This window comes from Brassica napus, chromosome A7 (assembly GCF_020379485.1).
Source record: "Brassica napus cultivar Da-Ae chromosome A7, Da-Ae, whole genome shotgun sequence".
Taxonomy (NCBI): domain Eukaryota; kingdom Viridiplantae; phylum Streptophyta; class Magnoliopsida; order Brassicales; family Brassicaceae; genus Brassica; species Brassica napus.
Genome location: NC_063440.1, coordinates 13,939,249 through 13,956,709, shown reverse-complemented (window position 1 = coordinate 13,956,709; position 17,461 = coordinate 13,939,249). Strand labels below are relative to the sequence as shown.

The following is a 17,461-nucleotide window of genomic DNA, read 5'->3' as shown; positions in this document are numbered from 1 at the left end:
TCTCACGCCAAAGCTTCTCTGGGCTTCTCCCAAACTTGTCAAATTCAAGCCCAATAAGCTTCTCTTCGCTTCTCTGCGCGCCCTTCTTTTATTGGGCTTTACTAAACAAGATAAAGCCCATTAATACTAAGCTTATTAGGATCTCGCAGATAGAGGCGCCAAAATTATATCGATTTTCCCGCCATCTCGCAGATGTAAAACCCCAAATCGAACACTCAGCTTCGCAAAAAAAAAACCCCCAAATTAGAAGAAACTAGAAAAATGTCCGGCGATAACTCGACGGAGGCTGGCCGAAAACGAAGCCGAGGCGCGGAGGCAGCGACTAGGAAGGAAGCTCTAGAGCGGCTGAAAGCGATTCGGCAAGGAGGACTTCGGAATCTATCATCTTCAGGTGGCGGCTACGACATCAGGATTGAACAACCGATCTTCGACACAGTCGACGACGACGAGTACGACGCGATCGTGTCCCGGCGGCGTGAGGAGGCTCGCGGATTCGTAGTCGACGACGGGGAAGACGGAGATCTGGGATACGGCGACGAAGGTGAGGAGGAGGATTTCACGAAGCCCAGTGGGCCTGATTCGACTGATGAATCGGACGACGGTGGTGGATTTAGCGGGAGGCTGAGGAAGAAGAAAGCTGAGAAGAAGAAAGGGAAGGAGCAGCCTCAGGTTAAGAAGGTGAATCCGGCGCTTAAGGCGGCGGCTACTATTACAGGTGAAGGGAGACTCTCTTCGATGTTCACATCTTCGAGTTTCAAGAAGGGGAAGGAGACTGATACGGTAAAGTGTGAGGGTATTCTTGATGAGGTTTTAGCTGAGGTAACTCCTGATGATTTGGATAGAGAGAGGCATAGGAGAAGGAAACAACCACCTACGGTTCCAGTTATGTTCTCTAGGAATAAAAATGTGGTTTCTGTTACCTCCAGCATGGCAATGAAGGATTCAGAACCTGCAAGTGATCGTGTTTTCATGGAGGAGGAGTTGATGAAAGAGATGAAAGAAGAAGTTGTGACAGAATCTGAAGTCACCCCTGTGCATGATTCTGAGAAGATGGAGTTACCTGGAAGTGGTGGTGTTATTGAGGATGGATCAAACAATGTGAGACAAAGTGAAGAGAAGGTTGAGTCAGGAGTGAAGGAGGTGTTTACTTTGAATGCGACAGTTGATATGAAAGAGAAGGATTCGGCTTTAAGCGCCACTGCTGGTTGGAAGGAAGCGATGGTCAAAGGTGGGACTGAGAATGGGGCTCTTAGTTCTAGTTGCGAAGGTCAAACGGAATTTGATTTGGATGCTGATGGTTCACTTCGTTTTTACATTCTTGACGCTTACGAGGAGGCTTTTGGGGCGAGTATGGGCACAATATATTTGTTTGGGAAGGTGAGTCTCTTTAGATTTTTTTCACTCATTTTCTTTTGCTTTGTAAGGTTAAATCTAGAGGGTTGATTTGGATGTCCTCTATGTACAATTCAGGTTAAGATGGGAGATGCGTTCAAGAGTTGCTGTGTGGTAGTTAAGAATATCCAGAGATGTGTTTATGCTATCCCCAATGAATCCGTATTTCCTTCCCATGAACTAATCACGCTCGAGCAAGAGGTGAAAGACTGTAAACTTTCTCCTGAATCCTTCCGGGGGAAGTTACATGTGAGTTTGACTACCTGTGTTACATGCTAGGAAGAAACAATATACTTTCCTCTATTATTTATTTATTGTTTTTGGCCTTTTCTTCTCAGGAAATGGCATCAAATTTGAAGAACGAAATTTCTCAGCAATTGTTACAACTCAATGTTTCCAGTTATAGCATGGCACTTGTCAAGGTTTGAGTATTTACTTACTTTTCATGTATTTTAGCAGCAAAACTTTTCTTTGACACTCTATTCTGCTCTCCATGGACGAATATCAGAGAAACTATGCATTTGAGAGGTCTGATGTGCCTGTTGGCGAACAATATGTCTTGAAGATTAATTATCCATTTAAGGTACTTTTCATCTTTGAGTCGAACTAAAAGTTCTCTTTTATTTTTATTTTTGTAAACTTCTGCACATCTCATCATCGTGACACTTTGCCTTTTTCTTGTTGTCGTAGGATCCTCCTCTTCCAGAAGACCTTAAAGGGGAGTCTTTTAGCGCTGTCCTTGGCTCTAACACCAGGTTTAAGCTTCTTACTGCTGAGTTTCTTTACCTTTCTCTGTTTTTATAGTCGATCAGTTAAGTTTGCATCTACTGATTTTTGCAAGCTTTTTAGTTAATGTGTGCCGCTATGTTAAAAATTTAGTGCGCTGCAACTTTCTCTGCTTATTAATTTAATTTGCAGTGCTTTGGAGCTTTTTATCCTTAAAAGGAAGATTATGGGACCGTCTTGGCTCAAAATTTCAAACTTTTCTACCAATTCACCCTCTCAACGAGTAAGGCCTTTAAAAAGTACCATAACCATCTTACTTGTGATATTTAGTTCTTTATATCTCCAATAATGAGGACTTGACACTTGTGCAGGTGAGCTGGTGCAAGTTTGAGGTTACTGTTGAATCTCCCAAGGTTATCACTGTTTTAGTTTCGGAGGAAAAAGTTGTTCATCCTCCTGCTGTAGTTACAGCCATAAATTTAAAGACTATAGTCAATGAAAAGCAGAACATCAGCGAAATTGTTTCTGCGTCTGTTCTCTGCTTTCACAACGCCAAGGTTTGTTCTATAACATTTGACCAATGCTTTAGCCGTTGTTTCTCTTTGTGAAGAATATGGATGTGCTGCTTCACCTCGATGGTTATACCACAATATTCTTAAGTATGATCATGACATCACCATTCAACAATAGTTATTTGTATTAAGCTGGTTTATGACGATTTTCGTGCTCAAATGACACTCTTATGTAGACATGAGCAGCTTGACATTTGATGTTCCTTGGTCTTTCAGATTGATGTTCCAATGCCAGGTCCAGAAAGGAAGAGGTCTGGTATTCTGAGTCATTTCACTGTTGTTAGGAATCCTGAAGGAACCGGTTACCCAATTGGTTGGAAAAAAGAAGTGGCTGACAGAAATTCAAAGAACGGCTGCAGCGTTTTAAGTTTTGAAAATAGGTATTCGCAGCTCTGTTACTGTATAGGCCGTGCTCATGATCCATGTATATCTTTGGCAGTTCATGTTGCTTCATCAAACATTTTTTTCTTTTCTTACTGCAGTGAAAGAGCATTGCTGAATCGACTGTTTCTGGAGCTGAACAAATTGGACAGTGATGTTCTTGTGGGACATAATATATCAGGTTTTGATCTGGATGTCCTTCTCCAAAGAGCCCAGGTAAAGCAAATACTCTTTTTACCACTAATAAGATGTGTTTTTTTCATTTACATTCCGACGAAATTAAAACGTGCTCCATGATGGTATATTACTCTCATATGAAGATCACCTCTTGTCTGAAAACCCTATGACTACTATGCAGGCTTGCAAAGTTTTGAGTAGCATGTGGTCCAAAATTGGTCGTCTCAAACGCTCTTCCATGCCTAAGCTTAAAGGGAATACTAGTTATGGGTCCGGAGCTACACTAGGGATCATGTCTTGCATTGCTGGAAGACTCTTGTGTGATACAGATCTATGTTCTCGTGACTTGTTGAAGCAGGTATGATGCTCAAATTTTACAACCAATGAGCTGAAGCTTACTCCCTCGCTTATAAAAGCTTCTGGTTGTTGCAGGTCAGTTATTCGTTAACAGATCTTTCAAAGACACAGCTAAACCGGGACAGGAAAGAGATATCGCCTAATGACATTCCCAAAATGTTCCAGTCATCTAAAACACTTGTGGAACTTGTAAGTTCTTCAATTAGTCCACTCATAGCTTTTTGTATGCATATGAGCTGTAACTACCTCACTGAGGACGATAGCTTATGATTCTTTGCAAACGAAATAATCCAGTCATACATAGAAGCAAAGGAATTACAGATAAACATCAGTTGACATAGGTTGATGAGTGACGATTGCATTGCTTGCTTGTTATAACATTTTGCCTCTCTTCGTTTCAGATTGAATGCGGTGAGACAGATGCGTGGTTATCCATGGAGCTCATGTTTCATCTAAGTGTTCTTCCACTCACTCTCCAGCTAACTAACATCAGTGGCAATCTTTGGGGAAAAACTCTTCAGGTAATGACTCCTGTTTCAGCTCTCCTTTTCTCTCTCTATGCTTTGAACACTCATGTTTTCTATGGTTCATTACCAGGGAGCCAGGGCGCAGAGAATTGAATACTACTTGCTACATACATTCCACTCGAAAAAGTACATCCTCCCAGACAAACTTTCTCAACGTATGAAGGAAATAAAGTCATCAAAAAGAAGAATGAATCATGGTCCGGAGGATCACAATGTTGATGAATTGGATGCTGACCTGGCTTTGGAAAATGATCCGTCCAAGGGAAACAAAACAAAGAAGGGTCCAGCCTACGCTGGTGGACTGGTCTTGGAGCCAAAGAAAGGCTTATATGACAAATATGTTTTGCTTCTCGATTTCAATAGTCTTTACCCGTCTATTATACAGGCTAGCAGACTATTTTCTATTTTTCAAGCTTTGGATGTCTGTTTCCTTTGATTTGTGGTTAACGGTCATGGTAATTTCAGGAATATAATATCTGTTTCACGACCATACCACGATCAGAAGATGGAGTTCCTCGTTTACCGTCGAGTCAGACACCTGGGATTCTTCCAAAGGTATATTCACCATTGCACTAGTTGCTTTCTATTGTGACTTTACTCGGCTCTGTATGCGATCTGTTATACTTCGTCAAACACAAAATCAAGTCACCCCAAATCCGTCTGAAACTAATAGAAAGAAATAAAAACTCACCGAAAGCATTAGTTTGCCTCGATTTCTCTGAAGGTGTATGTGGAAAATCCTCAAATTAAAACGACCGAGCTGTTCAGTATTGTATTAGTGATTGCTGCGTTCTGTAGTTCAACTAAACTAACCTTGACATCATCTTCTAAACTAGAGCTCTAGCATTGTACCACTATGATTTTCTCTCTTGTTCTGTTATGACGAGTCTAATAAAGATTAGATGACAATTTCACTGTCTGTCTTTGTTTCAGTTGATGGAACATTTGGTCAGTATAAGGAAAAGCGTCAAACTAAAGATGGCAAAGGAAACAGGTCTCAAGTACTGGGAGCTTGACATTAGGCAGCAGGCAATAAAGCTCACAGCCAATAGGTTTGTATTTACGGTTTTAGGTTGTGCTGGAGATAAATACACATTTTTTATTAATGTTTTCCTATTCATTCTAAACACAGTATGTATGGATGTCTGGGTTTTTCCAATTCAAGATTCTACGCTAAGCCTTTAGCAGAGCTCATAACACTACAGGTAAGTTATGCTCTCTAAGTTTCCTAGTTACACTTTGTTTTTTTTCTCTATTCTCGTGTGATCCGATTAATTCCCCAACATTGCAGGGAAGGGAGATCCTGCAAAGAACCGTGGATCTTGTCCAGAATCATTTAAACCTAGAGGTATTTCCTATACTTTGAGTCCCACGAAATGCATGTCAGTAGATAATTGATGTAATGTGTCCGCATTTCTTTATCAGTTGTAGAACTAAACATCTTGCTATTACGCAGGTGATTTACGGTGACACAGATTCAATCATGATTCACAGTGGACTAGATGATATCGAAGAGGTGAAAGCCATTAAAACAAAAGTCATCCAAGAGGTAGGTTGGATAATAGATTTTTCTCCAGCCTTTCACCCTTAGTTTTAAACCTTTCTATTACCAAACCAATATGCATTAGATACTTGCAACCTTGATGTTTGGTTTCTTGATGCATGAAACATCACGCAATGGAAAACTCAGACCAGTATAATTATAGACAATGTACTGTAAAAAGCAGACATTTGATTTGGTATCACTTTCTCGCTTTCGATTTCTAGGTCAATAAGAAGTATAGATGTCTGAAAATTGACTGTGATGGCATATATAAGAGGATGCTTCTTCTTAGAAAAAAGAAATATGCTGCCGTCAAGTTGCAGTTCAAGGACGGGAAGACTTGTGAGGTAATATTTAATTTACACTTTGGCTACCTTTTCTTTTAGAAAATGTTTTGAGTACTATATGACTTCTCAATGCAGGACATTGAAAGAAAAGGTGTGGACATGGTTCGTCGAGATTGGAGCTTACTTTCCAAGGAAATTGGAGATTTATGCTTGTCTAAGATCTTGTGTGGAGGGTATGTTCTAAAACATTAAGTGAAAACAATAATTTTTACTTTCTCATGCAACGCACAACAAGTCCTGTCTTCTTTGCAGGTCATGTGAGGATGTTGTTGAAGCAATTCATAGCGAGCTTATGAAGGTAATCTTTGTTAACCTCCATTTAGTAACCTTTTTAATTAGTATGCTCTTCTTTGTCATCCAATACATGTATGCTTTGTCCATCCAACAGATAAAAGAGGAAATGAGAAATGGGAAAGTTGCACTTGAGAAGTATGTCATCACCAAGGCATTGACTAAGTCACCAGAAGCTTATCCAGATTCCAAAAGCCAACCACACGTTCAAGTAAATATTTGCATTATTGCTCACCGAAATTGTTTTTAAAGTTTATACTTTTCATATTTTCACTGAACTCTGATTGTGCGGTTGAACCGTTTTTTTTTTGTCTCAGGTCGCACTCAGAATGAGGCAACGTGGTTATAAAGAAGGTTTCAATGCTAAGGATACTGTACCATATATAATCTGCTATGAACAGGTTCCCAACACAGAAGACCAGCTTAATACAATCCGAACCAAATTGCCTCTCTACTAAATTTTTTAACTCTTCCTTTGTGCAGGGTAATACTAGCTCTGCCAGCTCAGCAGGGATTGCCGAACGTGCTAGGCATCCTGATGAGGTGAAATCAGAAGACAGCAAATGGTTGGTTGATATAGATTACTACTTGGCACAGCAGATTCATCCTGTGGTGTCTCGTTTATGCGCAGAGATTCAGGGCACAAGTCCTGAGAGGTTAGCCGAGTGTTTAGGACTTGACCCATCAAAGGTAAAACAGCTTTCATTTAACCCCAATCTCCAATTCCATATAGGATGATTCTCAATACTGATAAATGGTTGTAAACAATGTGTTTAATAGTATCGAAGCAGATCAAACAATGCTACGGGCAGTGATCCTTCTGCTTCCCTCTTGTTTGCTACAAGCGATGAAGAAAGGTAATGATGATATAATTTGCAATCATGCTTCCTCCCCTATGATATATTTTCTCCAGGATTTGAGATATTATTAGAATTCAAGATTTGCAACAACGTAATTTACATGTAAAAAATGCAGATACAAAAGCTGCGAGCCGTTAGCATTAGCATGCCCCAGCTGCTCTGCTGCTTTCAACTGTCCATCTATTACTAGCTCAGTCTATGCGTCGATCAGTAAGAAATCTGAAACAGAGGAATCTGATTCTACATTCTGGCTTAAGCTGCAATGCCCGAAATGTGAGGCAGAAGGTAGCACGGGAAGAATATCCCCTGCAATGATAGCTAACCAGGTAGATAAGCTTTGTTAAAAAATATCTTAATTTCTATGTTTCTCAAAAGTAAAGAACTGTTGTATCCTTCTGATTTGGCTTGTAGAACAAATGGTTTGGTAATTAACTTGTTATCATCCATTTCAGGTGAAAAGGCAGATCGATGGGTTTGTATCTATGTACTACAAAGGCATAATGATGGTGCGTAAAAAAACCTCCTCTCTTGCCTTGTTATTAATATTTATAATTCTGAACACCTGTCATTATTAAGTCAGGCTTATGAATTTTATTTGTACATTTTGCCTTCGACAGTGTGACGATGAGTCTTGCAAGCACACGACTCGCAGCCCCAACTTCCGTTTGCTCGGTGACCGTGAACGGGGAACAGTTTGTTCAAACTATCCTAATTGTAATGGAACCCTCTTAAGAAAGGTAGATGCCCTCATCCACCTTGTAAGAAGTCTTATCTTTCTGTTGCTTCATAGAACAACTTTTGACTCGTCTTATTACAGTACACTGAAGCAGACTTGTACAAGCAGCTGTCATACTTTTGCCACATATTAGACACACAATGCACTCTAGAGAAGGTTTCTACTTTACAATCTTGTCTTCTTATACAAGTTTATCACAATCAATTTGTGTTGTCTAGATCCCTGATAATCTCTCTGGCATTTAATAAAAAAGCAGATGGATGTTGGTGTCCGAATTCAAGTGGAGAAAGCTTTGACGAAGATAAGGCCTGCGGTTCAGTCAGCAGCATCCATGGCTCGAAGTATCCGAGACCGGTGTGCGTACGGATGGCTGCAACTCACAGACATAGCCATTTGATCGTAATCATGTAGTTAAATTTATATCATTTTTTTCTGACATCATTATAATGAAGCTACTCAGTTTTGTTCAGTCCTAAAGCTTATTAGCATAACACTTTGAAATATAACCAAATACTAGACTCTACAAATCATTTTCGGCTCATGTTTCTGTGGAGAGAGGAAATCTGACTTCGAATCCTCTTCACTCTTTGAACGTTGTCTTCAAAGCAGAGTGGTTGTGGAAAAGCACATTTCCTGAGTTGGTTCGGGTGGTTCATGGTTAGCCATCGAGTGAGAACCACCAAGCAGAGTCTCAAGGTTCAGCCCTTGTTCAGAGGTTCCAGTGATCCTTGTCTGCGTAGGCGGTAGAATTGGTGGTAATCGCAGAGGATTTAGGCCTAAACCATTCATAGCGGCTAACGTCTGCAGTCATTAAAAGTTAATCAGATGTTTGGTTTTACAAATTTAGTTGTTTATGATCATAGCGTAAGGAACATATAGAAAAAGAACCTGAAACTGAAGTTGAAGCTGTTTCAGATATTCTATAGCTTCATCAAGCATTGAGGCCTTATCTGTCTACCAAACATAAAAAAACAAAATAAATGCTTTTCACGACACTCAGTTCTGAAGGATAAAATGTCGAACTTTATATTTACCTTGTTGGAATTGGGTATCAGTTTCTGCAATGCTTTCATTTTCTCATTGATCTTGCTCCTCCTCCTCTGCAATATATCCAGTTTCTATTATTATCTCTAGTTTTTTTTTTACCAAATCAAGAATCTTAAAAAGGATAAAGACAAAAACCTTTTCAGACAAGTTGTGAAACTGTGCATCAATGTTTCTCTTCAATGAATTTCGCTGTTTAGCTCCATTTCTCTTTAGTGTTGTGTTAACCATTACCAAGCAAAAACAACAACAAAGTTATTTTTTCTTTAATCAAAAGCGAGGGTACTTTCACGGCAACTAACATCGTTAAGTTTACCTTGTTTTCGAAACCACATTTGCCTTCCCCAGTTTCAGCGGCTGCACAAGCGGCGTAAGAAACCGCTCCGCCGGGTGTTGGGATAAGCTTGAAGTAGCTTGGAGAGCAAGCTATTTATTTCCTACCGAGTTATGGAATAGGAAATTATCTATTTATATGATTCCTGGTGAGATTAGGAAATTGTGAGTTATATATAAGGAGTTGCAAAGCATGTTGCATCCCTTATGAGTTTTGTGATTGTGTGAGAGATAGCTTAAGGTTTTGAGAGGATTTTCCTTAAGATTAATAAGAGAGCAAATTCTTATTATTGTGATTCTTAAGACTACAATCGTGAAACTCACAAACTATATTTGGTATCAGAGCATTCTAGGTTATTGTGCGATCTTTGATAATGGGAGATATTGTCGTGGCAAGGAAGGAAGGGGGAGGACCCTCCAAGATAACATGTCCGATGCTTACGGCAACGAACTACACCGTTTGGGCAATTAGAATCAAGGTGCTGCTTAAAGTTCACAAAGTATGGGAAACAGTGGAGAATGAATCTGATGACAGTGAGAAGAACAATATGGCCACGGCCCTAATCTTTCAATCTATACCCGAAGCACTCATACTACAAGTAGGAGAATTGGAGACTGCGAAGAAAGTTTGGGATGCAATTAAATCTCGATACATGGGGGCAGATCGTGTTCGTGAAGCAAGACTACAAACATTAATGGCTGAGTTCGAAAGATTAAAGATGAAAGATAACGACACTATCGATGACTTCGTCGGAAAGCTATCCGAAATCGCAGCCAAGTCAACGGCTCTAGGTGAAAATATTGAGGAGACAAAGCTGGTGAAGAAATTTTTGTCAAGTCTCCCGCGGAAGAAGTTTATACACATTGTTGCATCGTTGGAACAAGTTCTTGATCTAAAGACTACGAGTTTCGAGGATATCATCGGGAGATTGAAGGCTTATGAAGAAAGAGTGAAAGAGGAGGAAGAAGCAGAGCCAGAAACGCAAAACAAGCTTATGTATGCAAATATGGACTCGCAGCAATCCTCTTCCAACCGTGACAACAATAGCTATTATAGAGGTCGTGGACGTGGAGGACGTTACTACAACCGAGGCAGAGGGCGAGGTCGATATTACAATGATAGGAACTATGAAAACTTCGACCTCTCAAAGATCACTTGCTTCCGCTGTGATAAAAACGGACATTATGCATCCACATGTCCTGACCGACTTCTAAAGCTACAAGAGATTACCGAGACAAACAACAACAACACCAATACTAACACACAGGAAGCTGAAGAATTGATGGTGCACGAAGTTGTTTATCTCAACGAAAAGAATGTCAAGCCTCAAGACCTTGAATCAAACTCAGAGAAGGATAATGTGTGGTACTTAGATAACGGGGCAAGTAATCACATGACTGGAAATCGAAGCTACTTCAAAGGAATTGATGAAACTATTACTGGGAAAGTGAGATTTGGCGATGACTCCCGTATCGACATAAAGGGAAAAGGCTCGATATTATTTTACAGCAAAGATGGAGGAAAGAAAATCTTAAGCGATGTCTACTATATACCAGATTTGAAGAGTAACATAATTAGTTTGGGACAAGCTACTGAGTCTGGTTGTGATGTAAGGATGAAAGATGATGTGCTCACGCTAAGGGACAAGGATGACAAGCTAATAGTGAAGGCAAAGAGATCAAGAAATCGATTGTATAAGGTTCTAATGGACATAGTCAGCGAGAGATGTCTACAACTTACTGCAACAAGTGATTCTGCAAAGTGGCATGCGAGATTGGGGCACATAGGAAGAGAATCAATGCGCTTAATGATCAATAAGGAGCTTGTTACAGGAATCCCTAAGATTGAAGTTGAGAAAGACACCTGCTCATCGTGTTTGCTTGGGAAACAAGCGAGGTTTCCATTCCCACACGCTACTACTTTTCGAGCAAAGAGAGCTCTTGAACTCATCCATGGAGACTTATGTGGCCCGATCACACCCGTCACGCCTTCACAGAAAAGGTATATATTCGTACTCATAGACGACTATTCTCGCTACATGTGGTCGATACTTCTAAAAGAGAAAGGGGAAGCGTTTGAGAAGTTTAAAAAGTTTAAAGCCATCGTCGAGCAAGAAACAAAAGAAACTATTGGTACGTTCAGAAGTGACAGAGGCGGAGAGTTTACATCAAACGAATTTTCAAGCTACTGTGAATCAATTGGCATTGCAAGACAACTCACAGCTCCCTACTCGCCTCAACAGAACGGGGTGGTAGAAAGACGCAACAGAACTCTTTTAGGCATGACGAGAAGTATCTTGAAGCATATGGATCTACCCAACTACCTATGGGGTGAAGCAGTAAGACACGCCACGTATATCATCAATCGAGTAGCCACTCGTGTACTTGTACTACAAACGCCGTACGAGGCATACAAAGGAAGAAAACCGAACATCGAGCATGTTCGTATATTTGGATGCATCGCTCATACAAAGGTCGATACTCCTCACCTTCGGAAACTAGAAGATAGATCACGGATGTTGGTACACCTCGGCACGGAACCTGGATCAAAAGCTTACCGGCTACTAGACCCAATAAATAGAAAGGTAGCAGTTAGCAGAGATGTAATATTTGATGAAAATAAGAAATGGGATTGGAAGAACTGTGATAAAGAAGATACAGGAACGTTCAGCGTTGAGATTGGAGAATATGGAAATCATGGCGTCGACGAGGGAGAAGCTGGTAATAAGCGAGAAGACGAGGAAGAAAATACAACAACACCTGATCACGACCTTGAGAACCAAGAAGAAGAGGAGAGCGTAGCTGAGAACACAGGTTTGAGAAGGTCTCTAAGAGAGACCAGAAAGCCTAGCTATCTAGATGACTATATCTTACTCGCAGAGGTCGAAGGAGAGCGCCTGTTGCTGAGTATAAATGATGAACCATGGGATTTTGAAGAAGCTAAAGAGAAGAAAGTTTGGAGAGATGCCTGTGACGATGAGATAAAGTCTATAATTAAGAACAAGACTTGGGATCTAGTTGAGTTGCCTGCAGGAGCTAAAGCAATCGGTTTAAAATGGATTTTCAAAGTCAAACGGAACTCCGACGGAAGCATAAACAAATACAAAGCTAGACTAGTAGCAAAGGGTTACATTCAACGCCATGGAATTGACTTTGATGAAGTCTTCGCGCCTGTGGCACGCATTGAAACGGTTCGATTCATACTATCCTTGGCAGCGTCAAGAGGCTGGGAAGTACATCATCTAGACGTCAAGACTGCGTTCCTCCATGGTGACTTGAAAGAAGAGGTATATGTGTCTCAGCCTGAGGGATTTGTAGCAAAAGGAGAGGAGAGCAAAGTATACAAACTAAATAAAGCACTTTATGGGTTGCGTCAAGCGCCAAGGGCATGGAACGAGAAGTTAAACAAAGTGCTAGGAGAGTTGAAATTCGTTAAATGTGACAAGGAGCCTGCGCTGTATCGACGTCAGGAGCAAAACCGAGTTGTTCTTCTCGTAGCCGTGTACGTTGATGACCTTCTTGTAACCGGAGCAAATCGAGAGATGATTGACGACTTCAAGAAAGGAATGTCTGGTCGTTTTGAGATGAGTGATTTAGGTAAACTTACGTATTACCTAGGTATTGAAGTTGATCAACATGGTGAAGGGATAACATTGAAGCAAGAGAGATATGCTAAAAAGATTTTGGAGGAAACAAAGATGCAAGACTGTAATATGGTTCATGTACCAATGGATCCGAGTTTAAAATTCTCGAAAGCTCAAGGAGAGAAAAGCGTAGATGAGAGGGAATACCGAAGAGTTATTGGGTGTCTTAGGTACCTTCTTCACACTCGACCCGACCTCTCCTATTCGGTTGGAGTGATGAGTAGGTACATGGCTGAACCAAAAACGTCGCATGCTGCAGCTATGAAACAAGTGTTACGTTATTTAAAGGGAACTCTTTCGTGTGGACTCGTGTTTCGGAGGGGAACTAATTCCAAACTCGTCGGATATAGTGATGCAAGTCACAATGTTGATGAAGATGATGGGAGAAGCACAACTGGACATATGTTCTATTTCAGAGATTCTCCTATTACTTGGTGTTCTCAAAAACAGGAAACTGTGGCGCTATCATCTTGTGAAGCAGAGTTCATGGCAGCAACGGAGGCAGCCAAGCAAGCTATTTGGTTACAAGAACTTCTTGGTGAGATAATTGGAGAAACGAGTGAGAGGGTGATGATTCGCATTGACAACAAATCGGCTATAGCTCTCACAAAGAATCCAGTGTTTCATGGGCGAAGCAAGCACATTCATAGACGATATCACTTCATACGAGAGTGTATTGATAGAGGATTAATCGACGTCGAACATGTAGCCGGGAGCGAGCAAAGAGCCGACATTCTGACGAAGGCTCTTGCAAGGATTCGGTTTTCAGAGATGAGAAGTTTGATTGGCATTGAAGAGTTATCAAGAAATGAGTTCAAGCTTAAGGGGGAGAATGTTGGGATAAGCTTGAAGTAGCTTGGAGAGCAAGCTATTTATTTCCTACCGAGTTATGGAATAGGAAATTATCTATTTATATGATTCCTGGTGAGATTAGGAAATTGTGAGTTATATATAAGGAGTTGCAAAGCATGTTGCATCCCTTATGAGTTTTGTGATTGTGTGAGAGATAGCTTAAGGTTTTGAGAGGATTTTCCTTAAGATTAATAAGAGAGCAAATTCTTATTATTGTGATTCTTAAGACTACAATCGTGAAACTCACAAACTATACCGGGAACGAGGGGGAAGGTTCGGTTGAACATCTCAGCGGAGGAAACGATTTTCTTCGGTGAGAAAGAAGGTTGAGCTGTGGGAGTACGGGACAGTACCTGCCGCAGAATGCTCGAGAGTTCGTCTGAAGAAGATGGAGCAGGAAGACGATCACCTTCGTCGGAATTACCCATCTCTCTCCTCTCTCTCTCTGTGAATTCTTCTCATCACAAAGTTACTGAGGCTTTTCATAATAAATAGGCAGGCGCGTGGCAAATCACTCTAGACATAATCTGGTGGCTTACGTTACTATACTGTATATGAATATTCCCATTAGTGATAATTTGTATTTTGTTCACAACTTTATAGTCTATAAATTCAATAATTGATTTTGTACTGGATTTAACAAAGCAGATTTATCACTAAATGTAGTTATAAGTATTAACACCCGGTAAGATTGCATAAAAAAAAAAAAAAAAGATTGCATATAATATTTCTTTTTCTTCTCTTTTTTTTCCCGATGCCATAAATAAAAAATAGAGCAGTGATGGGTGGAAAAATCAGTAAAGAACGGTTGATAGATAGAGTTTTCTGAAAGTCATAAATAATACTGTAATTAATTATTATTATTAAACATGAAAAAGGACAATCACTTCACAGGTAAGGTCTTGCAAGAGTTTCACCATTTTTGACAAATTGCAGTGGGTGTTGTCTTGAATGATAATTAACTTGCATAAATTTTGGTAGACTTTTTTTTTTGTTATGAAACTTCCATATTTGTTTTTATTAAACTACCGAATACCGATACTTGAACAAAAGAAACCAATGTTAGCAATACTAACACATTCAAATATTCAGCATCATGAAACAATTAAAGAGCTTGTTGCTTGCAAAGAGGACACTTGTTCTTGACCATTAGCCAGTTTTTGATACACTCGTAGTGAAAATCATGCCCACATGCCAGTGTAGAAGCCTCATCATTGCACTTAAGTTCATCGAGACATATCACACACTTCTCCGCTTGACCAGAACGATCTTCATACTTTCTTCGTTTCAGATTCCCCTCAATGATATCAACGTCTACACCAATGCAGACATCTCCTATCTGCTCACTCATGAGCAATAATTCCTAGAAAAAAATACACTAATAAACTTTTGAATATATATATATATATATGGTTACAGAGTTCTAAATTTACAACCATGCACATTATGGTTGTCAATGGTAACAATGAAATGAAATTAGTGGAATCAAAATAGATGGAATAAGATGAATGGAATTAGTTAAAAAAGAAATATTTTCATTCTATTCACTCATAATTAAAATTGCATATGAATGTATTTTTTGTATATTTTTTGGAATGTTTGTGGAATTGATGGAATGAGTATTTCATTCTATTCATGTTAAGTACTGTAAAAATTTATGGAAATAATGAAATAAGTCATTGGACGTCATATCATTTTAAAAATCAACAATCCAATTGCAGCATATATATTCCTTTTAGTTTTCTTCAACTATGATTCAAATGCATATCCACTGAGAAAAAAATGTACAAATGCAATATAACCAAATAAGTTACCAATAAATTGATTATATGTTACATAAAATATACCTTTATATATATTATCTTTCACCATACCTCATACGTGAAGTTGAGTTCTTCATATGATGGTATTTCAAATGATCCATTGGCCAGTGTCTGTAACCACTGCTCGAATGTTTCTTCCTATACATTTTCAATAAGTCTTATATTATTTATCCATACTTTAATATCTCTAAAAAAAACATGCAGAAAGTAGATTATTACCATTGGATATATCATTGAAATTGGAGTAGCATCTATTGTCATACCATCATGGTTCATCTCGACCATCGAATGATTAGGCTCTATTGAGTTGGCATTAACATCAACGCTCGGATAAGTGTCCCACCTCTGCCAATCATCTCCATATAATAACTGTTCGAAGCTGAATGGAGTATCTGATTCCGAAAAATCATTCATGTTTTGGTCCATATATAATTCTGAAAGAACAAAGATTATCTGGCTCAAATTATAGGAATGACTAAATAGAGACATGCCAATAAAGATAGATTCATACCTCAATGTTTTGATGAACAAACACTTAATAAAATTATAGCTAAGGAGTGCTGATCACAAGCTTATAAACACACTTTGTTTTCAACTGAAGAATATTTTGTGTATCACAAGATGATTTCGAAGCACTCTTATGTCGTTGTAATCTATGAGATAAGTAATCGACGTATATATATGAGGAACCATGGTTAAAGCATTTAGCCACTTTAAGCAAAATGATAAACAACAATAAATGTTAGTAAAATAAATTACACTTGTTGGTTTTTCTGGAGTCCAAAAATGCTAACAAACAAAATAACAAATAGAGATAGCTAATAAAAATGGAATCACCACTGGATTCTAGAAATTTATATCCTGTTTTAGCTTTGTATTTATTTAAATGGAAATGTTTTTTATAGGATATTTTCACCAACTGTATTTCCTTAATAAAAGACACATTTTGGATTACTTAATTAATAGAAAAGATCAATTCTATAAAAGTATTAAATTAATAAACGTATGGCTTAAAATGTTTCTTTGATAATGCTAGATACTGCATACACAAAGTTCACAAAAAAAAAACTCATTTTGGTTCATTTGATGATTTGCAATACAGTCAATGGGCATATGCTAACAAACAAAATAACAAATAGAGAAAGCTAACAAAAATGGCATCACCACTGGATTCTAGAAAACTTTATCCTGTTTTAGCTATGTATATTTAATTAAATGGAAATGGTTTTTATAGAATGCTTTTCACCAACTGTATTTCCTTAATAAAAGATATATTATGGATTACTTAATAGAAAATATCATCAATTCTATAAAAGTATTAAATTAATAAACGTATGGCTTAATATGTTCTTTGATAATGCTAGATACTACATACACAAAAGTCACACAAAAAAAAACTCATTTAGGTTCGTTTGATGATTTGCAATACTGTCAAAGGGCATATGCGTAATAAGTATGAAGTGTTGAAGCCTTAGTCCAACAAAATGCGGAAGCTTTGGACGAGGTTGTGACAGAAACCCAAACAAGGTGATGAGATCAGACGTCGGTGGAAGCTTTTGATCAATTGTAAAGGAGCTCTCCCTTGAATTCGAGTAAAGTTTTTATAAACCATTAAATCTTATACTCGTGTTTTATTTTCGCTTTATTGTTTGCCTGGTAGGATTTTTTCATGCCTAGCTTTACGAAGTGTATGAGAGTTCACGTAGAAATCTTAAAGACACGTGTCACACATAGATGATTTAGAGAAGATATTTCGATGCTTGGATTGACTTTTAGTACCTTTATGTATTGTCAATGTTTGGATTGTTACATTGTATGCTTGCTAGTGAAGCGTGGAAAATGAGGAAGCTTTTACC

The 17,461-nt window shown here is 38.8% G+C and overlaps 3 protein-coding genes across 4 annotated transcripts; 1 reads left to right on the top strand and 2 right to left on the bottom strand.

Moving 5' to 3' along the window:
- Nucleotides 1–167: 167 nt before the first annotated feature.
- LOC106358364 (DNA polymerase alpha catalytic subunit) lies at nt 168–8,439 on the top strand. 2 transcript variants are annotated; one of them, XM_013798136.2, is made up of 30 exons: nt 168–1,377; nt 1,471–1,641; nt 1,731–1,814; nt 1,901–1,975; nt 2,083–2,147; nt 2,311–2,401; nt 2,490–2,675; nt 2,907–3,070; nt 3,173–3,287; nt 3,430–3,606; nt 3,681–3,794; nt 4,007–4,126; nt 4,203–4,517; nt 4,598–4,687; nt 5,066–5,184; nt 5,265–5,337; nt 5,424–5,480; nt 5,589–5,681; nt 5,900–6,022; nt 6,098–6,195; nt 6,275–6,320; nt 6,411–6,524; nt 6,631–6,714; nt 6,797–7,003; nt 7,094–7,170; nt 7,289–7,499; nt 7,626–7,679; nt 7,791–7,910; nt 7,991–8,065; nt 8,166–8,439. In XM_013798136.2, exons 1-30 carry the CDS (start codon nt 262–264, stop codon nt 8,304–8,306), a joined length of 4,575 nt encoding a protein of 1,524 aa, XP_013653590.2. In that variant the 5' UTR covers nt 168–261; the 3' UTR covers nt 8,307–8,439. The 2 variants fall into 2 exon arrangements, with proteins under 2 accessions (XP_013653590.2, XP_013653589.2); XM_013798135.3 differs by having other exon boundaries at nt 8,163–8,439.
- LOC106355317 (transcription factor ALC-like) lies at nt 8,354–14,420 on the bottom strand. Its single transcript, XM_048736824.1, has 6 exons — nt 14,042–14,420; nt 9,270–9,343; nt 9,092–9,163; nt 8,944–9,009; nt 8,798–8,863; nt 8,354–8,710 (listed from the first exon to the last, which is right to left on the bottom strand). Exons 1-6 carry the CDS (start codon nt 14,208–14,210, stop codon nt 8,510–8,512), a joined length of 648 nt encoding a protein of 215 aa, XP_048592781.1. The 5' UTR covers nt 14,211–14,420; the 3' UTR covers nt 8,354–8,509.
- Nucleotides 14,421–14,887: 467 nt separating this feature from the next.
- On the bottom strand, nt 14,888–16,019 carry LOC106355320 (probable E3 ubiquitin-protein ligase RHG1A). Its single transcript, XM_013795293.1, has 3 exons — nt 15,825–16,019; nt 15,657–15,743; nt 14,888–15,121 (listed from the first exon to the last, which is right to left on the bottom strand). The coding sequence occupies exons 1-3, from the start codon at nt 16,017–16,019 to the stop codon at nt 14,888–14,890; spliced, it is 516 nt and encodes a 171-aa protein (XP_013650747.1).
- Nucleotides 16,020–17,461: the final 1,442 nt, after the last annotated feature.

Bases quoted from the DNA above. Each gene is read 5' to 3' on its own strand.
- LOC106358364 (XM_013798135.3), top strand. From the start codon at position 262: ATGTCCGGCGATAACTCGACGGAGGCTGGCCGAAAACGAAGCCGAGGC. The intron at 6,196-6,274 runs GTATGTTCTAAA...TCTTCTTTGCAG, and splicing joins TCTAAGATCTTGTGTGGAGG to GTCATGTGAGGATGTTGTTG. The intron at 7,680-7,790 runs GTGCGTAAAAAA...TGCCTTCGACAG, and splicing joins ACTACAAAGGCATAATGATG to TGTGACGATGAGTCTTGCAA.
- LOC106355317 (XM_048736824.1), bottom strand. From the start codon at position 14,210: ATGGGTAATTCCGACGAAGGTGATCGTCTTCCTGCTCCATCTTCTTCA. The intron at 9,164-9,269 runs GTAAACTTAACG...ACAACACTAAAG, and splicing joins AATGTGGTTTCGAAAACAAG to AGAAATGGAGCTAAACAGCG. The intron at 9,010-9,091 runs GTTTTTGTCTTT...GATATATTGCAG, and splicing joins TTCACAACTTGTCTGAAAAG to AGGAGGAGGAGCAAGATCAA.
- LOC106355320 (XM_013795293.1), bottom strand. From the start codon at position 16,019: ATGAATGATTTTTCGGAATCAGATACTCCATTCAGCTTCGAACAGTTA. The intron at 15,744-15,824 runs GTAATAATCTAC...GAAAATGTATAG, and splicing joins TTTCAATGATATATCCAATG to GAAGAAACATTCGAGCAGTG. The intron at 15,122-15,656 runs GTATGGTGAAAG...ATGAGTGAGCAG, and splicing joins AACTCAACTTCACGTATGAG to ATAGGAGATGTCTGCATTGG.